This window comes from Neoarius graeffei, chromosome 5 (genome assembly GCF_027579695.1).
Source record: "Neoarius graeffei isolate fNeoGra1 chromosome 5, fNeoGra1.pri, whole genome shotgun sequence".
Lineage (NCBI taxonomy): Eukaryota > Metazoa > Chordata > Actinopteri > Siluriformes > Ariidae > Neoarius > Neoarius graeffei.
In genome coordinates, this window is record NC_083573.1 from 7,376,900 (window position 1) to 7,392,578 (window position 15,679).

At 43.5% G+C, this 15,679-nt stretch overlaps 1 protein-coding gene across 3 annotated transcripts in view; it reads right to left on the reverse strand.

The window, feature by feature from the left end:
- fmnl1b (formin-like 1b) overlaps nucleotides 1-15,679 on the reverse strand; it is a 108,315-nt gene that overhangs the window by 40,375 nt on the left and 52,261 nt on the right. For all 3 annotated transcript variants that reach the window (XM_060920381.1, XM_060920380.1, XM_060920379.1), the window contains 2 exons: nucleotides 14,704-14,828; nucleotides 14,338-14,540 (listed from right to left, as the gene is read on the reverse strand). In XM_060920381.1, the coding sequence (XP_060776364.1) occupies nucleotides 14,338-14,540; nucleotides 14,704-14,828 (328 nt within the window). The remainder of the gene's footprint in view (nucleotides 1-14,337; nucleotides 14,541-14,703; nucleotides 14,829-15,679) is intronic.

Here is a 15,679-nt window from a genome sequence, read left to right on the forward strand (position 1 = left end):
ATCCAGATCAGCTTTCTCCTGTGGGTTCAGTTGTGGAAGCCCCTCAAGCAGCTCGGCACCGCACTCTGGACTGCAGCAGTCTGCTGAGAACAAGTTGGTGTAAAAATCCGCAGCACAGTTCCTCATTTCTTTAGGGTCTGTTGTCACTGTCTCATTCGGGAGCTTCAGACATGTCATCATTTTCCTCCTCCCAGTATTCCTCTCCAGGTTGAACAAGAAGGAGCTTGAGGCATCCACGTACTCGATGTTCTGGAAACGCGATCTAACCAGAGCTCCCTTCACCCTCTCCTCTAAAAGAGTTCTAAAGTGCCATCTTTTTATCATTCAATGAATTTTTGGTAGCAGAAGCTAGTTTCAGATGGACGCCACTATCAAATGTCATGGATGGTGTTCTCTAAGTGCTGAATGGACATTTTGAGCTGTGTTGTAGAAAAGGATGTATATTGTTGACAAAAAAAAAAAATTGTCTTTGAGACTTTCCAACCTCCCACCACCGCTTCAGAGATGCAAAGTTGGCTTTCTCAGCTCTCCACCTTAACCAGAACTGCTCAAAATTGCTGCAGAAGATGTTGTCTTTCAGCAGCCTGTTTTAAAGTGCCAATAGGATTTGGGTTTTTTTGTCCAGAGGAAGTAATTAACTCTAAGCTGATTAGGTGATGATCTGTGAAACCAACCGGAATGATGGAACCGTTAACTAGCCTGGACCTGAGTGACTGTGAGATGTAAAAGTGATCTAACCTGGCTGCACTTACCCTGTTGTCGTTAACTTTAACCCATGTGTACTAAGTGTTGAGTGTTTGAGGCTCCAAGAATCCACCAAGTCTAATGGCCTTTTTCCACTACCCTTTTTCAGCTCGCTTCAGCCCGACACGGCTCGCGTTTCGACTACCTCAGAGCAGCATGACTCAGCTCGCTTCAGCCCTGCTTAGCACCCAAAACTCCCACGGTTTTGGAGTAGGGCTGAAGCGAGCCAAACCGAGTCGAGTGGGGCTAGGGGCGTGAGGAGACACTCCCCTGTGCACTGATTGGTGAGGAGGAGTGTCCTCACACGCCCACACATGCCCCGCGAGCACGCTGGGATCTGTAAACACCGTAAACCCGGAAGAAGAAGAATTACGAATTACGAGAATTTCTGAAGCCTTATGCGCCTCGCCTCATCTATACGCTCTTGCCAGTATCTGTTGGCGTTGTCGGTGACAACAAGCCACAGCACCAAGACCAGCAACACTAACAACTCCATGTCCTCCATGTTTATTGTTTACTATCCGGGTCGTGAGACTACCGCTTAAAAGCTCACTGATGTCACTGTTTGCGCCGCCTAACGACATCACGTGACGTCCACCCACTTTTGCTAACTCCACCCAATGAGTCCACCCACTTCCAGCCAGCACGGTTCAGCGCGGTTGTAGTCGAAATGCAACTCCAACAGCCCCGCTCAGCTCGACTCAGCTCAGCCCAACTCAGCCGCATTTGTAGTGGAAAAGCAGCATAAATGTGAAATTATCCTGCCTAGAACAGTCCAAGGCTAAAGTCCTTCCTGCGCCATATGGCACATAGGGCAGCACCGATCTCCATTTCTGTAGCCCTCGGCCTCTCGCCTATTACATAGCAAGGGTCACAGTGGGGGGCTTGTCCTCTGGTAACTGCGACAACAGTAGAACAGTAGATGAATGAAAATTTGGCTCCTCATTAGTTCTGGTGCAGTTCCAGTCCCCACCTAAGATGAGGTAATGGTCAGTGAACTTGCCCAATTCACCTTTCAGTCGGCTAAAACAAGCAATTCTTTCTTGTCCCTCATTAGGGGCATATACCGTATGTTAACTAGACAAAAATTAATTCCCTCTACTTCTGCCCTAACAATCAGCAACCTTCCTTTAACAATTTCTAAAGTTGACAAAATTTTAGTGTTGCTGCTTTTTCTGAATAAAACAGCCACCCCTCCACAGCAGTTAGTACCATGGCTGAGTGTGTATAAACCCTCCCACCACAGGCCCCAGTCCATCTCATTTTCCCTGTCGCTGTGGGTTTCCTTAAAAAAAAAAAAGTCTATTTGTTTTTGTTGGATTACTTCAGCAACTAGAGCTCTCTTCTGTTTATCTCTGCCACCATTTATATTTAAGGAAGCTACCCTGAGTGTATGTATGTATGGTTGCAGAAAAGAAGAGAGAGATAGAAACAGGAGGAGACAGTAGGGAGAGGAAACACACCTGGTGATGCCGATCATTAAATCATTTAGATAGTTTCATCCTTTTACTCGTCCTTTCCTTTGCCATCTTCCTTAAAGCTGTGATATGTTTGTTGAGACGGTAACGTTTCTTCGCGTCCAGCACATCAACCCCAACGTTTTCACCATGTCATAACAGATCTAACAAATTTGTCTGCATCACTGAAGTAGTCCTTAATTTTCACAGTTTTTCCAAAAGAATAATTTAAAAAGTCATCAATTTCTTCTAACGAGTATAAATCGTCTGTTAAGGGTGGCGAGATGTGGTGAGTTAGGATCCAATAGCAGAACACAAACCAGAAAATCCAATGAATAAAAAATGATTTAATTAAAGTCCAAAAAGAGTCAACGAACAAAAATAGCAAAAGTAATCCAGAAAACAACGAGGTAGACAAAGTGCTAATATGAAAAAACATGAAAAATAGTTCTGACAAAAACTGGAGACAAAAAACGTAGTGCAAAAAACATGAAAAACTGACAAAACATGATTGCAAAAAACTGTGGCTAAGACTAGGCAAAACAGAGAGCAAAAATCCAGGAAGCAAAAAATGGCACAGAGACGACGTGAGAAACAGACAAGACATTCTGGCAAAGTCCCCTCCTGAGAACGGCCTATTTATACACAGCAGAGCAGACCAGAAAGTGAATGCCGGCAAGATGGAAGTCCCGTCCCAGATCCGGATTGCGCTGAACTGGGAGATCGTAAATCTCCCGAGTGGAAGTCCGGGGCAGATCATGACATCATCCTGCTGTGAGCTTTCACCAACAGACCCACACTCTGACTCCGTTTCATAGTCCATGTCCTCCACACTGGCTGTTTAAACCATCCTCCTCTGTGTCAGACACACTCGCCGGTACACCCGTAGACGCAGCCACTTGCCCAAGTTCAGCAGGTTTGCCGGGATTCACAGAGGTATTCGCCTCCTCGATGGCAGTAACAGGCCCACCGGCACCCGTGGAGGTATTTGCCTCCCTGGTGAGAGCAGCAGACTCACCGGTGCTCATGGAGGTATTCGCCTCCTCAGCGGCAGCGGTGCGCACACTTGTACCCACAGAGGCCTCCACCTCCCCGGCGGCAGCAGCGGCTCCACCGTCCGCTCCCCTCCAACATCCTCATTGCGGCCCACCACGCCATCAACAGCGATAGTCTCCCGTTGTTTGTGAGGGCACGTGTATCGTTTATGGCCGATGTCTCCACACTCAAAACACTTCATCTGTCCAGCGCTCACATACGCCATTTTATAACAATCACCAAATTTCACTCGGAAAGATACCTCCAGTGTCTGAGTGGAAGAGTCGAGAAACATGAACACCTGTCTCCTCAGAGACTAAACGTGTCTCAACTTTGGGTCTTTACAGCCCAGACTGACCATACGAAACCCGCTAGTAAATTTCCCAAATATTTTTAGCTCGTTTGCCAACAGTGCATTGGGAATAAATGGAGGAACACCTGATGCGGTTACATGGGTAGCGGGAACTGCTAATGAGGAGACTTGGGTAAATAAATCAGTGATAATTACACCTCTCGCTATTAAGTCACTAACATGTTTCTCCTCCTTGAGAAACACCACCACCACCCTGTTTGTTCGAGAAGCATAGAGTACATTCTCATGTCCTATTTTCTCGCCGACAGCCAGCAAAACCTCCTCCACCGTCACACCGGGATCCAGTGGTGCTATCCGCACACTGTGACGGATGGACGGAGGAGGCGTCTCGAGAGATGCCATTCCTCCCGAAATAAGCCACAAACTTTTCCCTACTTAGTACTCAACAAACAGCAATAAACAAGGAAAAAAAAAAAAAGACTCACCTGGTCACGCCTGCCAAAAAGGAAGAAATGAAAACAAGTCAAGTCACGGTTATTTATAAAGCACTTTAAAAACAACAATAACAACAACAACAACACCAACAACAGCTGATCAAAGTGCTGGACAGGCAAGGTAGTAGGACTTGGACAACAGAAAAGACAACAAAAAGTGGGTATAACAATATACACATACATACAGATAAATAAATAAGAATCATGCTGTATTGAACGCCAGGGCATTAAAATGTTTTTTTTTTTCCAAAAATCAAAAAACAATTCACGTTCTCCACCAAACTCCTGCAAGCACCTTCACCTGTGACACGCCTCACACACACCCAGCATGCAACAGAGAGAGAGAGATGAGATTTATGCCCCCTTTATTCAGTCATTGAAGACAGCTCTACTTCAGAAACAATACATCACTAATACAATGTGCAAATAATTTCACAAGTTAATAAATATATACTGTTTCTAAAAGATCCTGAAAAGGGACAGGCACCCAAATATCAAAGACAACTAAAGATAAAACAATAAAACCAAGGTAAAAACAAACAAATTTGTACATTTTCCATAAATAGTAAGACAAAATAAAAAAAACCCTAAAAACTATAAGAACAGTAAGTCATAAGAATTAGAATCATTACCAACCATTAAAAATTTTAAATCGGCTGACCATCCTCATTTATCCAACAAAGGACATCCGATATTCCCCAGATTGCACAAAACTTTTGAACTTTAATCAAACCGTAATAAGAATATTCCAGCTTCAGCTGTGCTCCCAACATCCCCCTCACCATGCCCACCACATGTGTTGTACCAGCCACAAGGTTATTATTTTTTCTAGTTTTCCAGATTGCCATTTTTGCTAAGCCTGATAAATTCAATAAACAAACTTTTCCCTTCTTGGCAACACTATATTTAGGCCCTCCTCAAAACATTTCAGGTGAGAACAACTCCCCTAGGTCCCTAAACCATACCTTCAACAGTCTAAACAAGTTTCCTACCTGACTGCAGTTCAGGAACAGGTGCTCTCCATCTTCATCCTGACCACAGAAGGAACACTCCCTCGCTACTGCTGGATTCAGGTGTGCCATGTGTCGGTTTGTAGCTATGGCTCTGTGGCTCACTCGCCACTATGTTCATGGAGAAACCTGGGCCAAACAAACCTGACCACCCTGAGATCTTCAGTCTCGAAGCTCCCCAGCACCGGTGTTCGAAAGGAGAGGAGCATGTCCCCATCCTCTTCTTGTGGTTGTTCTACAGCTGCTGAAACAGTGAAGGGTGGGCAATCATTGCTGTGCTCACTCATCTCTGTGTCAAGCCTCCTTAAGGCTCCTCTGCAACCCTCAGGCAGCACCTCTTGGAGCTCACTGATGAATTTTTCTTCGAGGTGAGGGGACCGTAAGCCAGTAACATTTTTTATGAAGTCCACCAATTTCCACCCATCGCCTTCTCTCAGCTGAGCCAGTGTTGTGCACCTGCTCCTCCACAGAGATGCCTGTATGCTTGTGGAGTTCAGCAGTCTTGATGAAATCCATGGATTATATAACAGAGCCTCTCTGAAAATCCACTTCTCTGGCTGAGAGGGGCTCCTGTGAACAACAAACACCCGCTGCCATGTTCGCAGCATTGACTGGTAGAAGTTGGGAAGGCTCCCCAAGTCCATCTGCTTTGTGTTCAACAGGAGCAGCTGCTGGGTGTTGCCAAGGCCCTCCACTTTCCTCAGGAATGTGCTTGCTGTTTTTTTTCCAGACTGCATCTTCGTTGTATAGCAGCTTCTGCGCTGCCTGCAGCCGGAAAATGGGGATCCAGCTGTGTATGTCGATCAGGCCCTGTCCCCCTTCTTGTACCGGTAAATAGAGCACTGGTGCCCTAATCCAGTGTTGGCCCAACCAGAAAAAGTTCACCAGTCTCCTCTGCATTTCGCATATGAGATCTACAGGTGGTTCCAGGACGCCAAGTCTGTGCCATAAGGTGGAGGCAGCCAGGTTGTTTGTCACCAAGACCTTCCCCCTGTAGGACAACTGAGATGATAACCAATTCCATTTCAACAGCTTGGCAACCACCCTCTCCAGCATGCCCTCCCAATTCCTTTTCTTAAAATCTTCTGTCCCTAAAAACATGCCCAGGAACTTCATCCCATCCTTTCCCCATGGTAAGCCTCCTGGTATTCATGGTGGTCCAGTGTTCTTCCACCTACCTATGAGAAGTCCCTCACTCTTTCCCCAGTTGACTTTGGCTGAGGACGCACTCTCATATACTGCCAGACTGGCATGAAGTCCTGCTACATCTTCCTGCTTTGCAATAAAAACTGTAACATCATCTGCATATGCAGACAATATACATTTTTCTCCTGTGGGGTCACCAGGAATGCCAAAACCACTGAGTTCTCTTCTCAGTCTGCTGAGGAGAGTTTCAATAGTGAGACCAAATAGCTGTCCAGAGAGCTAACAGCCCTGTCTGATACCCCTCTGTACTGGAACCAGACAGCTTAGTCCACCTCCCACCGTCACCATGACTAGACCCTGAAGCCGCCGCCAGGCGCCGCTAAAACCGCCATTTAGAATTTGAGCCGCCGCCAGCCAATAATTTTGTAAGCCAATTTGAGCCGCTATCTAATAAAATTTGGCTGAGCCACTAAGAATTGTGTGCATCAAATAATGGGTTTATCCACATCATGAGCTACAAGAAAAGTGACACAAACATGATCAACTGTACACACTAGTAGTAACACAATAGAGACGTATAGGCATACACTGTAGAGATTTAGAACTGATATCACAGCACAGAGAGCCACCACAAGCTTGCCGTTGTGACTACCTGTCTGGCTTCCCGCCCCTCACACCGTTACCACGATACACTGGGGAACCCGGGAACCCACCCAGAGCATCAATCGACTCCGATATCGATGAGATGGCTGCATTCTTTGCCGCTGCTGAGGGAAAGTGTAAAGGGATTTTTTGTTTGTTTGTTTGTTTCACATACTTCGAGATTGATAAAAAAAAAGTACTCCACCACTCTACTTTCATCATAGTAAGATAGCTGCCAGTCCTTCACTGGTCATTGCTAGTGAGAGTAGATAGCTAGATGCCTTCCTCGAACAATCCAGATTAGCTTATTATTAGCATTGAACTACAATCTTGCTAGATTTATATTTACAATGAAGTAAGAGACCAGGGGACCTGTGGTAATTTGCTATTTATTCCCCCCATTTGTTTGATCCGTTCGCCCGGATATATGCCACACAGTGACGTCCAGTATCAGCCATTTGTAGCCATAAACATTTTGGTGGCTGCAGCAGCCATTAAGGTTTTGGCTGAGTCAGCTAGCCAGCCAATAATTTCATCAGCCAGCCATTATCCTGAAAACAAACGGCTTCGGGGTCTAACCATGACTGACGCATCAGCATACAGGAGCTTGATCCAAGAAATAAAAGTTTCCCCAAACCCAAATCTTTTAAGAACATTAAAAAAGTAGTCATGTCCTACCCGATCAAAAGCTTTTTCTTGATCTAGTGACAGAAGACCCACATTATATTTTCTTGTGATCCCAATGTCTATAATGTCTCTGATTAAAAACAAATTGTCCATGATAGATCTGTCAGGCACACAGTATGACTGATCCTTATAAACCAGAGTGCTTCAAACAAACAAACAAACAAACAAACAAACAAACAAACAAACACCAAAAAAATCCATTATTCAGTCTATTTGCCAGATACTTTGCTAAAATCTTATAGTCCAGGCAGAGAAGGGAAACAGGCCACCAGTTCTTGAGTAAGCCCAGTTCTCCTTTCTTCAGGAGCAGTGACAGAACAGCACTGCTACTAGGTTGTAGCCTCCTCATCACACAGTCCTTCATCACATTGTGATATTCCTCCCCCAGCACTCCCCAGAAGTGCTGGTAGAATTCAGCTGGCAGTCCATCTATTCCAGGTGCACGTCCTGCTGATCGCTGCTGAACAGCTTGTGTAAGTTCTCTGAACGTGATGTTGGTGTCCAGGGTCTCTCTCTGCCTTGGGCTGAGTCCTGGTAGTCCCTGAAGAAGCTAGGCTGTACTCTCTTCATCATGGTTATCAGCTGCGTAGAGCTCAGAGTAGAAGGCCACTGCCAGCTTCCTCATTTCAGCTGGGTCCATTGTCAGGGATGCATCAGGTCAACGAAGATGCAGCATTTGCCTCTGTTGTGCCACCTTCTGCTCAAGTTTGAAAAAAGCACTGGGGGTGTCCATGTCTGTCACTGCAATCATTCTGGCTCTAACCAGAGCCCCCTTCACCCGTTCCCGAAAAAAGACACTCAAGTCTTGCTTCTTCTCCTGCAGTGCCCTGCTCACCTCTGGAGGATTTTGGTTTTCTAAGTTGCTTTCAAAGTACAAAATTTCCTTCTCCAACCTCTGAACAGTTGCTTTTATGTTCGCAGTCGCACATGCAGTACAGTTCTGGCAAAAAAAAAAAAAAAAAAAAAATCTTGTTTGAGTTTTCCCCACCTCCCACCATTGATTCAGATTCTCAGTTTCATTTTTATTCCGTTTCCAGTGGTTCCAAAATAAATTTTTCACAAAACACTGTATCGAGTAACAGTTTTACATTAAAATGCCAATAATATTGTGGGCGTGGTAGTTTAATCGTGCTTATGTCAACAGTCATCATGTGATGATCAGTAAAACCATTGGGGAATACAAAAGCATTGGTTATTCTATTATTATATGAACCGCTCACATATAACCTGTCTAGTCTAGCACCAGAAAAAAACAGCAGCAGACACCTTCACCCATGTATACTGTCTTGATTTTACATTTCTACTTCTCCATATATCTCCTAAATTGGCCTTTTTTATGAGGCTGTGAAGCAGCTGACTAGTAGTCTGGCTAACGCGACTTCAAAGCTCTGCGAGCATTTGGTCTGGCAAAGATATTAAGCCCAACCGTTTCCCAGAGCCCGTGGTTGACCCGCCTCCCTGAAATGCCTCAGTTTGCTACTGGTTGAAGCCAGAAAAGGCTGTGACGAAGCTTAAACCAATCACATCACTCTTTCCTCTGACGTATGTGACGCGACGGGGCTAACTGGTAGATTAAACTCTTACCGAAGCCGGTCGGGAGCAAGGCGAAAACGTCCTTCCTTTCAATAAATGCCTCCAGGGCTGCTCTTTGCTCCGTTTTCAATGAGAACTTGCTCCATGTTCGTAATGTTTCTAGTGAATGAAGCGCTTCCGGCATAGATTCTGTAAACAATCTATGGCTTCCGGTCGCAGTTCTACTACGTCAGTGCCCTGAACACGCCTCTACCCAGGGCCGTTGGAGATGCTCAAAGTTGATTGGCTCCTGATTTTTCGGGAGCTTGGAAGAGCTGTAGATAGCTTGCCTTGCCAGACTAAGCTCGCAACAGGCCCTCGTGTTGCGTCACACTTAGGATGGGCGGGCCCAGGCTAGCTGACTAGACTGGGGATGTGGCTCCTCCCCATTTCTGTCTAAAATAAAATCAGCAGTGCAGTTCCAGTCCCCACCTATTACCATAAAACAATCTTTGCTGCACTGTTACAGGGTGTTGTCTATCTTTTGTAAAACACTTAAGCGCTCTGGGCCACTATTAGGTCAATAAACATTTATAAAAAGAAACAAGGTGCTCTGAATTTCGGCTTCAACAACTAAAACCCTCCCCTTTACAAGCTCAGTTACTGAAATCACTGTGACATTAATATTTTTTTGCGAATGTCTGAGAACTACAGTTGGCTTGCTACGGTAACTTCGGGACTGCAGTTGTCATGAACAGTTTTGCACTCAAGTTTCCATTAATGAAGAGTTTATAACATCAACGAAACTGACTTCATGCTAAAATTGTTAATGTTATAGTCATGTTGTCTGTTGTTGTCCAGGTGAGGATGGGTTCCCTTTTGAGTCTGGTTCCTCTCGAGGTTTCTTCCTCGTGTTGTCTGGGGGAGTTTTTCCTTGCCACCGTTGCCACGGGCTTGCTCATTGGGGATAGATTAGGGATAAAATTGGCTCGTCTTGGGTCATTCAGATTCTGTAAAGCTGCTTTGGGACAATGTCTATTGTTAAAAGCGCTATACAAATAAACTTGACTTGACTCCTGCACGAGTGTTCAATCCATGACCTAAAAAACGGTTCCCTTCCCACCAAACACCCCACTCCACCTCATTAGTGCTGTCAGAATGTGTCTCTTGCACGAATATAACCTCAACTTTTTTAATTTGTAAGTATTCAGCTCATACAGCTCTTTTATTGTTATCTCTAGCCCCATTAATATTTAGAGATCCTAAATGATCATCTAAAGACTAGTTCGTCCATTGGTTGCAAGCCCAGATCAGACAGGCTGGAGATACCAGACAGATCATCCCCGTTACCTCATCACCCCCTTCTTCTGCCAGTAGCTCTCTGGTGTTCAGTAAAGTGATGTCTGTAATGGGTAGGTCAGTAACAGGCTCTCTGACCTGCTATCTGCCCTCAGATCAGCGCCTTCCCCATCATTCACCACCGCAGGGTTCTGCTCCACTAACTGTGCCTCAGTTAGTGTGTACAGTTTCTGTTTCGTTTTTATCTGCTCTGTTTCCCACTGGAACGTGACGGTCACTGTTTTTTTTTTGTCCTGCTGGTCCTTCTGCAGTCGAGACGCTCGAGTCAGAAATCTCCATTTGTTTCTCCATTTTGGACCACAACCAAACCATCGCTGGTCCCATCGCCCTCTTTGGCCTGAGCTTTATGAGGGTATGCAAACTTTTTATGGCAGATTTTGCCACATTCAAAACACCGCATGCTCCCCGTAGTCGCATACAGCATGTAAGATTTGTTTCCGTGCAAAACACGAAAGGAAACATCGAATGTCGGAGACTCGAGGAACATGAACACCTGCTGCCGAAAAGACAGCACATGTTTCAGTGCCTCGTTCTTAAGGGCCTCTGCATGCTCTTGCGACAAGGCTTTCGCAGATAGCTTTTGGCAGACAGTTGTAATTTATCGTTGAGCGGGGAGTAATAGGTGTGCGCGATGTTATTCACTGCCACAACGCAAGGGGACGCGAAGTCGCGAAATCGCTAGGAGTAGTTGGTGGGTGTGGTTAGTGGAGTGTTTATCCTCGCTGTCCTTATAATGACCAGAACTGGAGTCGTATAGATGTACGTACTTCCTCACTTCCTCGATCAACCGCTCTTCGTGCTGCTCCATCTTCGCTCGTGTTTTTAAAAATGCCGGTCGTGAAAACAAACCAAACCGGGAAAGTAGGGAAGCGGAAGTGCGTGTACAGCGGATGTAGAGTGGACCAATCAGAGCCCTCTTGTCTGTGACGCTGTCTGCGGTGGTCACAATTTTTGGGAGGTGCGCGCAGAGCGTCTGCGAAGGGGGGGGGCTTCGCAGACGCCATCCGCGACGCCATCTGCGAGGACTGGGTTGTCAGCATAAATTGGCCTTTACAACCCAGTGGAATCATTTTTATTGCACTAGTGAATTTCCCAAACCTTGAGAGCTCGTGCTCAATGTCACTGTTTGGAATAAAAGGGAGATGGTGACTTTAATTGTTCGTGAAACTAATGGCGTAATAGGCACACCTTGGTCTCAACAAGAAGATTCACCAGACATTCCTCCTTAAAAAATATCACTACTGCCGTATTCATCTTAAACGCCAAAATGATATTTTCAAACCCGAGCAGCACATCTTCCACACTCAATCAATCCCGCTTCAGGGACACACCTGATTCCGTGGCGGAGCGAAAGGGAAGGCCCACACCCAACTGGGTGAGACACCATTCCTACACTAACAAAATTAAATCAAACAGTTAACACAAATTCTTAATGCTAAACTGAAAGTTATTTTCATGCTTAAAGCAAGAAATAAAAGTATGAAAAAAGAAAGGGATAAACCCCAATCGTGCTCTCACCGTGAATCCTCACGCACTCACTCACACGCTCCCAGCATGCAAGAGAGAGAGAGAGAGAGGGAGAGAGAGAGAGAGAATGTGCATAGACAGCAAAATACAGCAACATCTTTTTCATAATTTTGATTATTTTTTCAATGACATTATATTTTTAATCCTTTCACTATTCTACCCAATTATTATTTTTTTATTTTTCATTTTCTTGTGCATTTAGTATTTAATTGAAATTTGTTCCCTGCTTTACTCAACATGTTATTACTATTTTATCTTTGGTATGATTTATTTTTACAGTTAATTTATCGTCACTTTTAGAAAATCCTCTCTTTTTTATTTTTAGAAGGTCGACTACAATTCTTCTTGACTTGTCTATTTTCCGCTTCTTCCTGTATGCTGTTTTTTCTTTGTAAATCCCTTTGATGACTATCACAACGATGATGTTGATGACGACAACAATCACAATAATGATGACAATGTTGACAATAACAGCGGCACTCATGATAATGACCATGATGAAAATGATGAGAATGATGATAATTATGATGACAATCATGACAATGACAATGATGATGATGACAATGTCCAATATAATGACAACGATGATAATGATTGTTTTACAGTAAGTGAAAGGGTCTGATCCATTTTGTTTTTACTCCATTATCATTTTTAAATTATAATTAATTTATTTCAAGTCTATTACATTTTTCTGCCTCTTCGCTTCACTTTATATTTCCTTTTTTTTGAAAGTATGAGAACTGCTACATCAATAAAAAAATTATTATTCTTATTATGTCACAGTTTTTATTTTAGAATTATTTGTTTTTTGGTTCATTTCTATTACATATTCACTTTTTATCTTTGAGATACATGTAAGAAAGGTATTATAGAAACACTTATTTATTGAGTTATACTTTTATATTTAAATCACATTTTATTACTTGATCATTCTAATATTTTAAGGATTTCTTTCCATTTTTATTTGCTCTCTTTTCTTCCTCTTGCCTTGTGCTGTTCTTTATTTATTTGTTCAACATTTGTAATGAATTTTTGATATTATTCAAATGTTAAAATGTTCTTTAATGCACGACTGACCGAAGTGGATCACAGTTCTGAAATCAACATCAGATGACCGCAACAGATATCTATTAGTTTATGTGAATTTGCGTATTCATTCTTCTTCTTGAGGAGTTTTGGGTCGTGGACAGTTTGCAGTTTCTGATCTGTGGAGTGTATATGGACTCATATTGCTCGAATCACTGTGTGAACACTGTGTGCTCCTGCTTCAGGAATAAAAGTCCTCATGATGATACACTGAGATCACATCTTATTACACTAAAATTACAGAAAAATACCCCATTTTTATATTCCAAAGCGAAACGAACCAGAACATCAGGGATGCAGTAGCTCATCTAACCTGCCATCAAAACAACTGTGACAACCACAACATCAAACGGAACTGAAATGTGACGATGTGAGAAAGGAGCAATCTCCATGACAAACTGTTTACAACAGGAAAATCAACAAAAGGACTAAATTTTGTTCCCCGAGGGAAGATCGACCCAAAACGAGTCGATTTTATGAATTTGCATGATAAATGAGAGAGGAGATACAATTCTAGTCAGAAGAATATGTGTGAAGTTGACCGAATGACGAATTTGTTAGCAAAGAAATTGACAAAACAATGACCAAGTGTTGTGCAGAAGGTCTAGTCCTTTCAAGTAAAACAAACGGAACTGAAATCCATTGGGAACTGAGGGAGGAGATACGATTTAACTGAAAATAAACAAACGCTAAAAGTTTTGTTCCTCGAGGGAAGATCAACCAAAAATATCAGTCAGAACTGAAATCATGTGAGAACGACGAGAGGAGATACAATTCTAATGAGAAATCCGAAAACTCGTTAAGGTGACCTAATTGGCAGTTGTGCAGAAGGTCTAGTTCTTTCAAATGAAACAAATCAGAACTGAAATCCAGTGAGAACTGAGGGAGGAGATATGATTTAACTGAAAATAAACAAAGTTGTAAAACCGTTTACAACAGGAAAAAAAAAAAAACGACTAAGTTTTGTTCCTCAAGTGAAGATCGACCCAAAACATCGACCAGAACTGAAATCGGATGAGAACTCAGAGAGGAGATCCAATTCTCGTGAGAGGCCTGGAAAATTCGTTAATTTGGCCTAATTAGTAACTCGTAAGCAAAAAATTTGACAAAACAAAAATCAAGTTTTGTGCGGCGTGATGACTTCTTTCAAATAAAACAATCGGAACGGAAACCTGTGGAGAATTGACAGAGGAGATACGATTTGACTCAATAGTGGACGACGGACAGACAGACGCCACTCCATGGCAACAGCTCATTGGCCTTATGGACAGATGAGCTAACTAGATGTGTGTGTGTGTGTGTGTGTGAGAGAGAGAGAAACATACATCTCAATGGCAGTACAGATCTGGTTGGTGTCCATGCCTCCTTTGCGCAGCGTGATTGCCAGGTTTTTGGCTCGGTTCGGCTCCAGCAGAGAGGTTTTACTGGAAGACTTCTGCGCCACTTTCATCTTCAGAGTGCTGACGCTGGTGGGAGGAGCCTGAGCTTTTGTCTTGAACAGCTCCTCGAAAGCATTCATGTCCAATTCCTGGAGTGTGAGACACCATGAGGAAGGCAAGATAGACAGATGATTTGTCAGATTTATTTGATCAGGAACATATCACTTGGGGGAGTGCTATTATTGGAAAATAATCAATGACGGAGTGGTGTGATACGGAGAAAACAAACAAACAAACAATTTCCCCACTTACTGCTAAAACATTTTCATCATCCATTTCAGTGAAGACGGTTCCAGCGACCTGCTCGTCCTTTAACGTCTGCCAGTTAAAAATCGGCATGCGATACTTCGTCTGGATCGGCTTCTTATTCTTCACACCTGAAAAAAACACACGCTTTTTTTTTTTTAAAACACAACAGCAGCCATTTCTTTGTGGGGACCATCCAACTGTCCCCACAAGGTCAAAATTCTCAGATTTTACTATCCTTGTGGGGACATTTGGTCCTCAGTAGAAAATAAATACACCCACTTAAAAAAAAAATTTAAACAAAAAACACAACAGCTATTTCCTTGTGGCAAACATCCCCATAAGGTCGAAATTGTCAGATTTTACTATCCTTGTGGGGACATCTGGTCCTCAGAAGTATATAAAAACATGCATGTGCACGCGCACACTTTTTTTTTTTAATTTTTGTTTAAAAAACACAACAGCAGCTATTTCCTTGTGGGGACCATCCAACTGTCCCCACAAGGTCAAAATTCTCAGATTTTACTATCCTTGTGGAGACATTTGGTCCTCAGTAGTATATAAAACACACCTTTTTTTATTTTTGTTTAAAGAACACAACAGCTATTTCCTTGTAGGGACCATCCAAATGTCCCTGCAAGGTCGAAAGTATCAGATTTTACTATCCTTGTGAGGACATTTGGTCCTCAGTAGTATATAAAACACACACACACAAATAAGTAAGTAAATAAATAAATATTTTATATAGGGCGGCACGGTGGTGTAGTGGTTAGCGCTGTCGCCTCACAGCAAGAAGGTCCGGGTTCGAGCCCTGTGGCCGGCGAGGGCCTTTCTGTGTGGAGTTTGCATGTTCTTCCCGTGTCCGCGTGGGTTTCCTCCGGTTTCCCCCACAGTCCAAAGACATGCAGGTTAGGTTAACTGGTGACTCTAAATTGACCGTAGGTGTGAATGTGAGTGTGAATGGTTGTCTGTGTCTATGTGT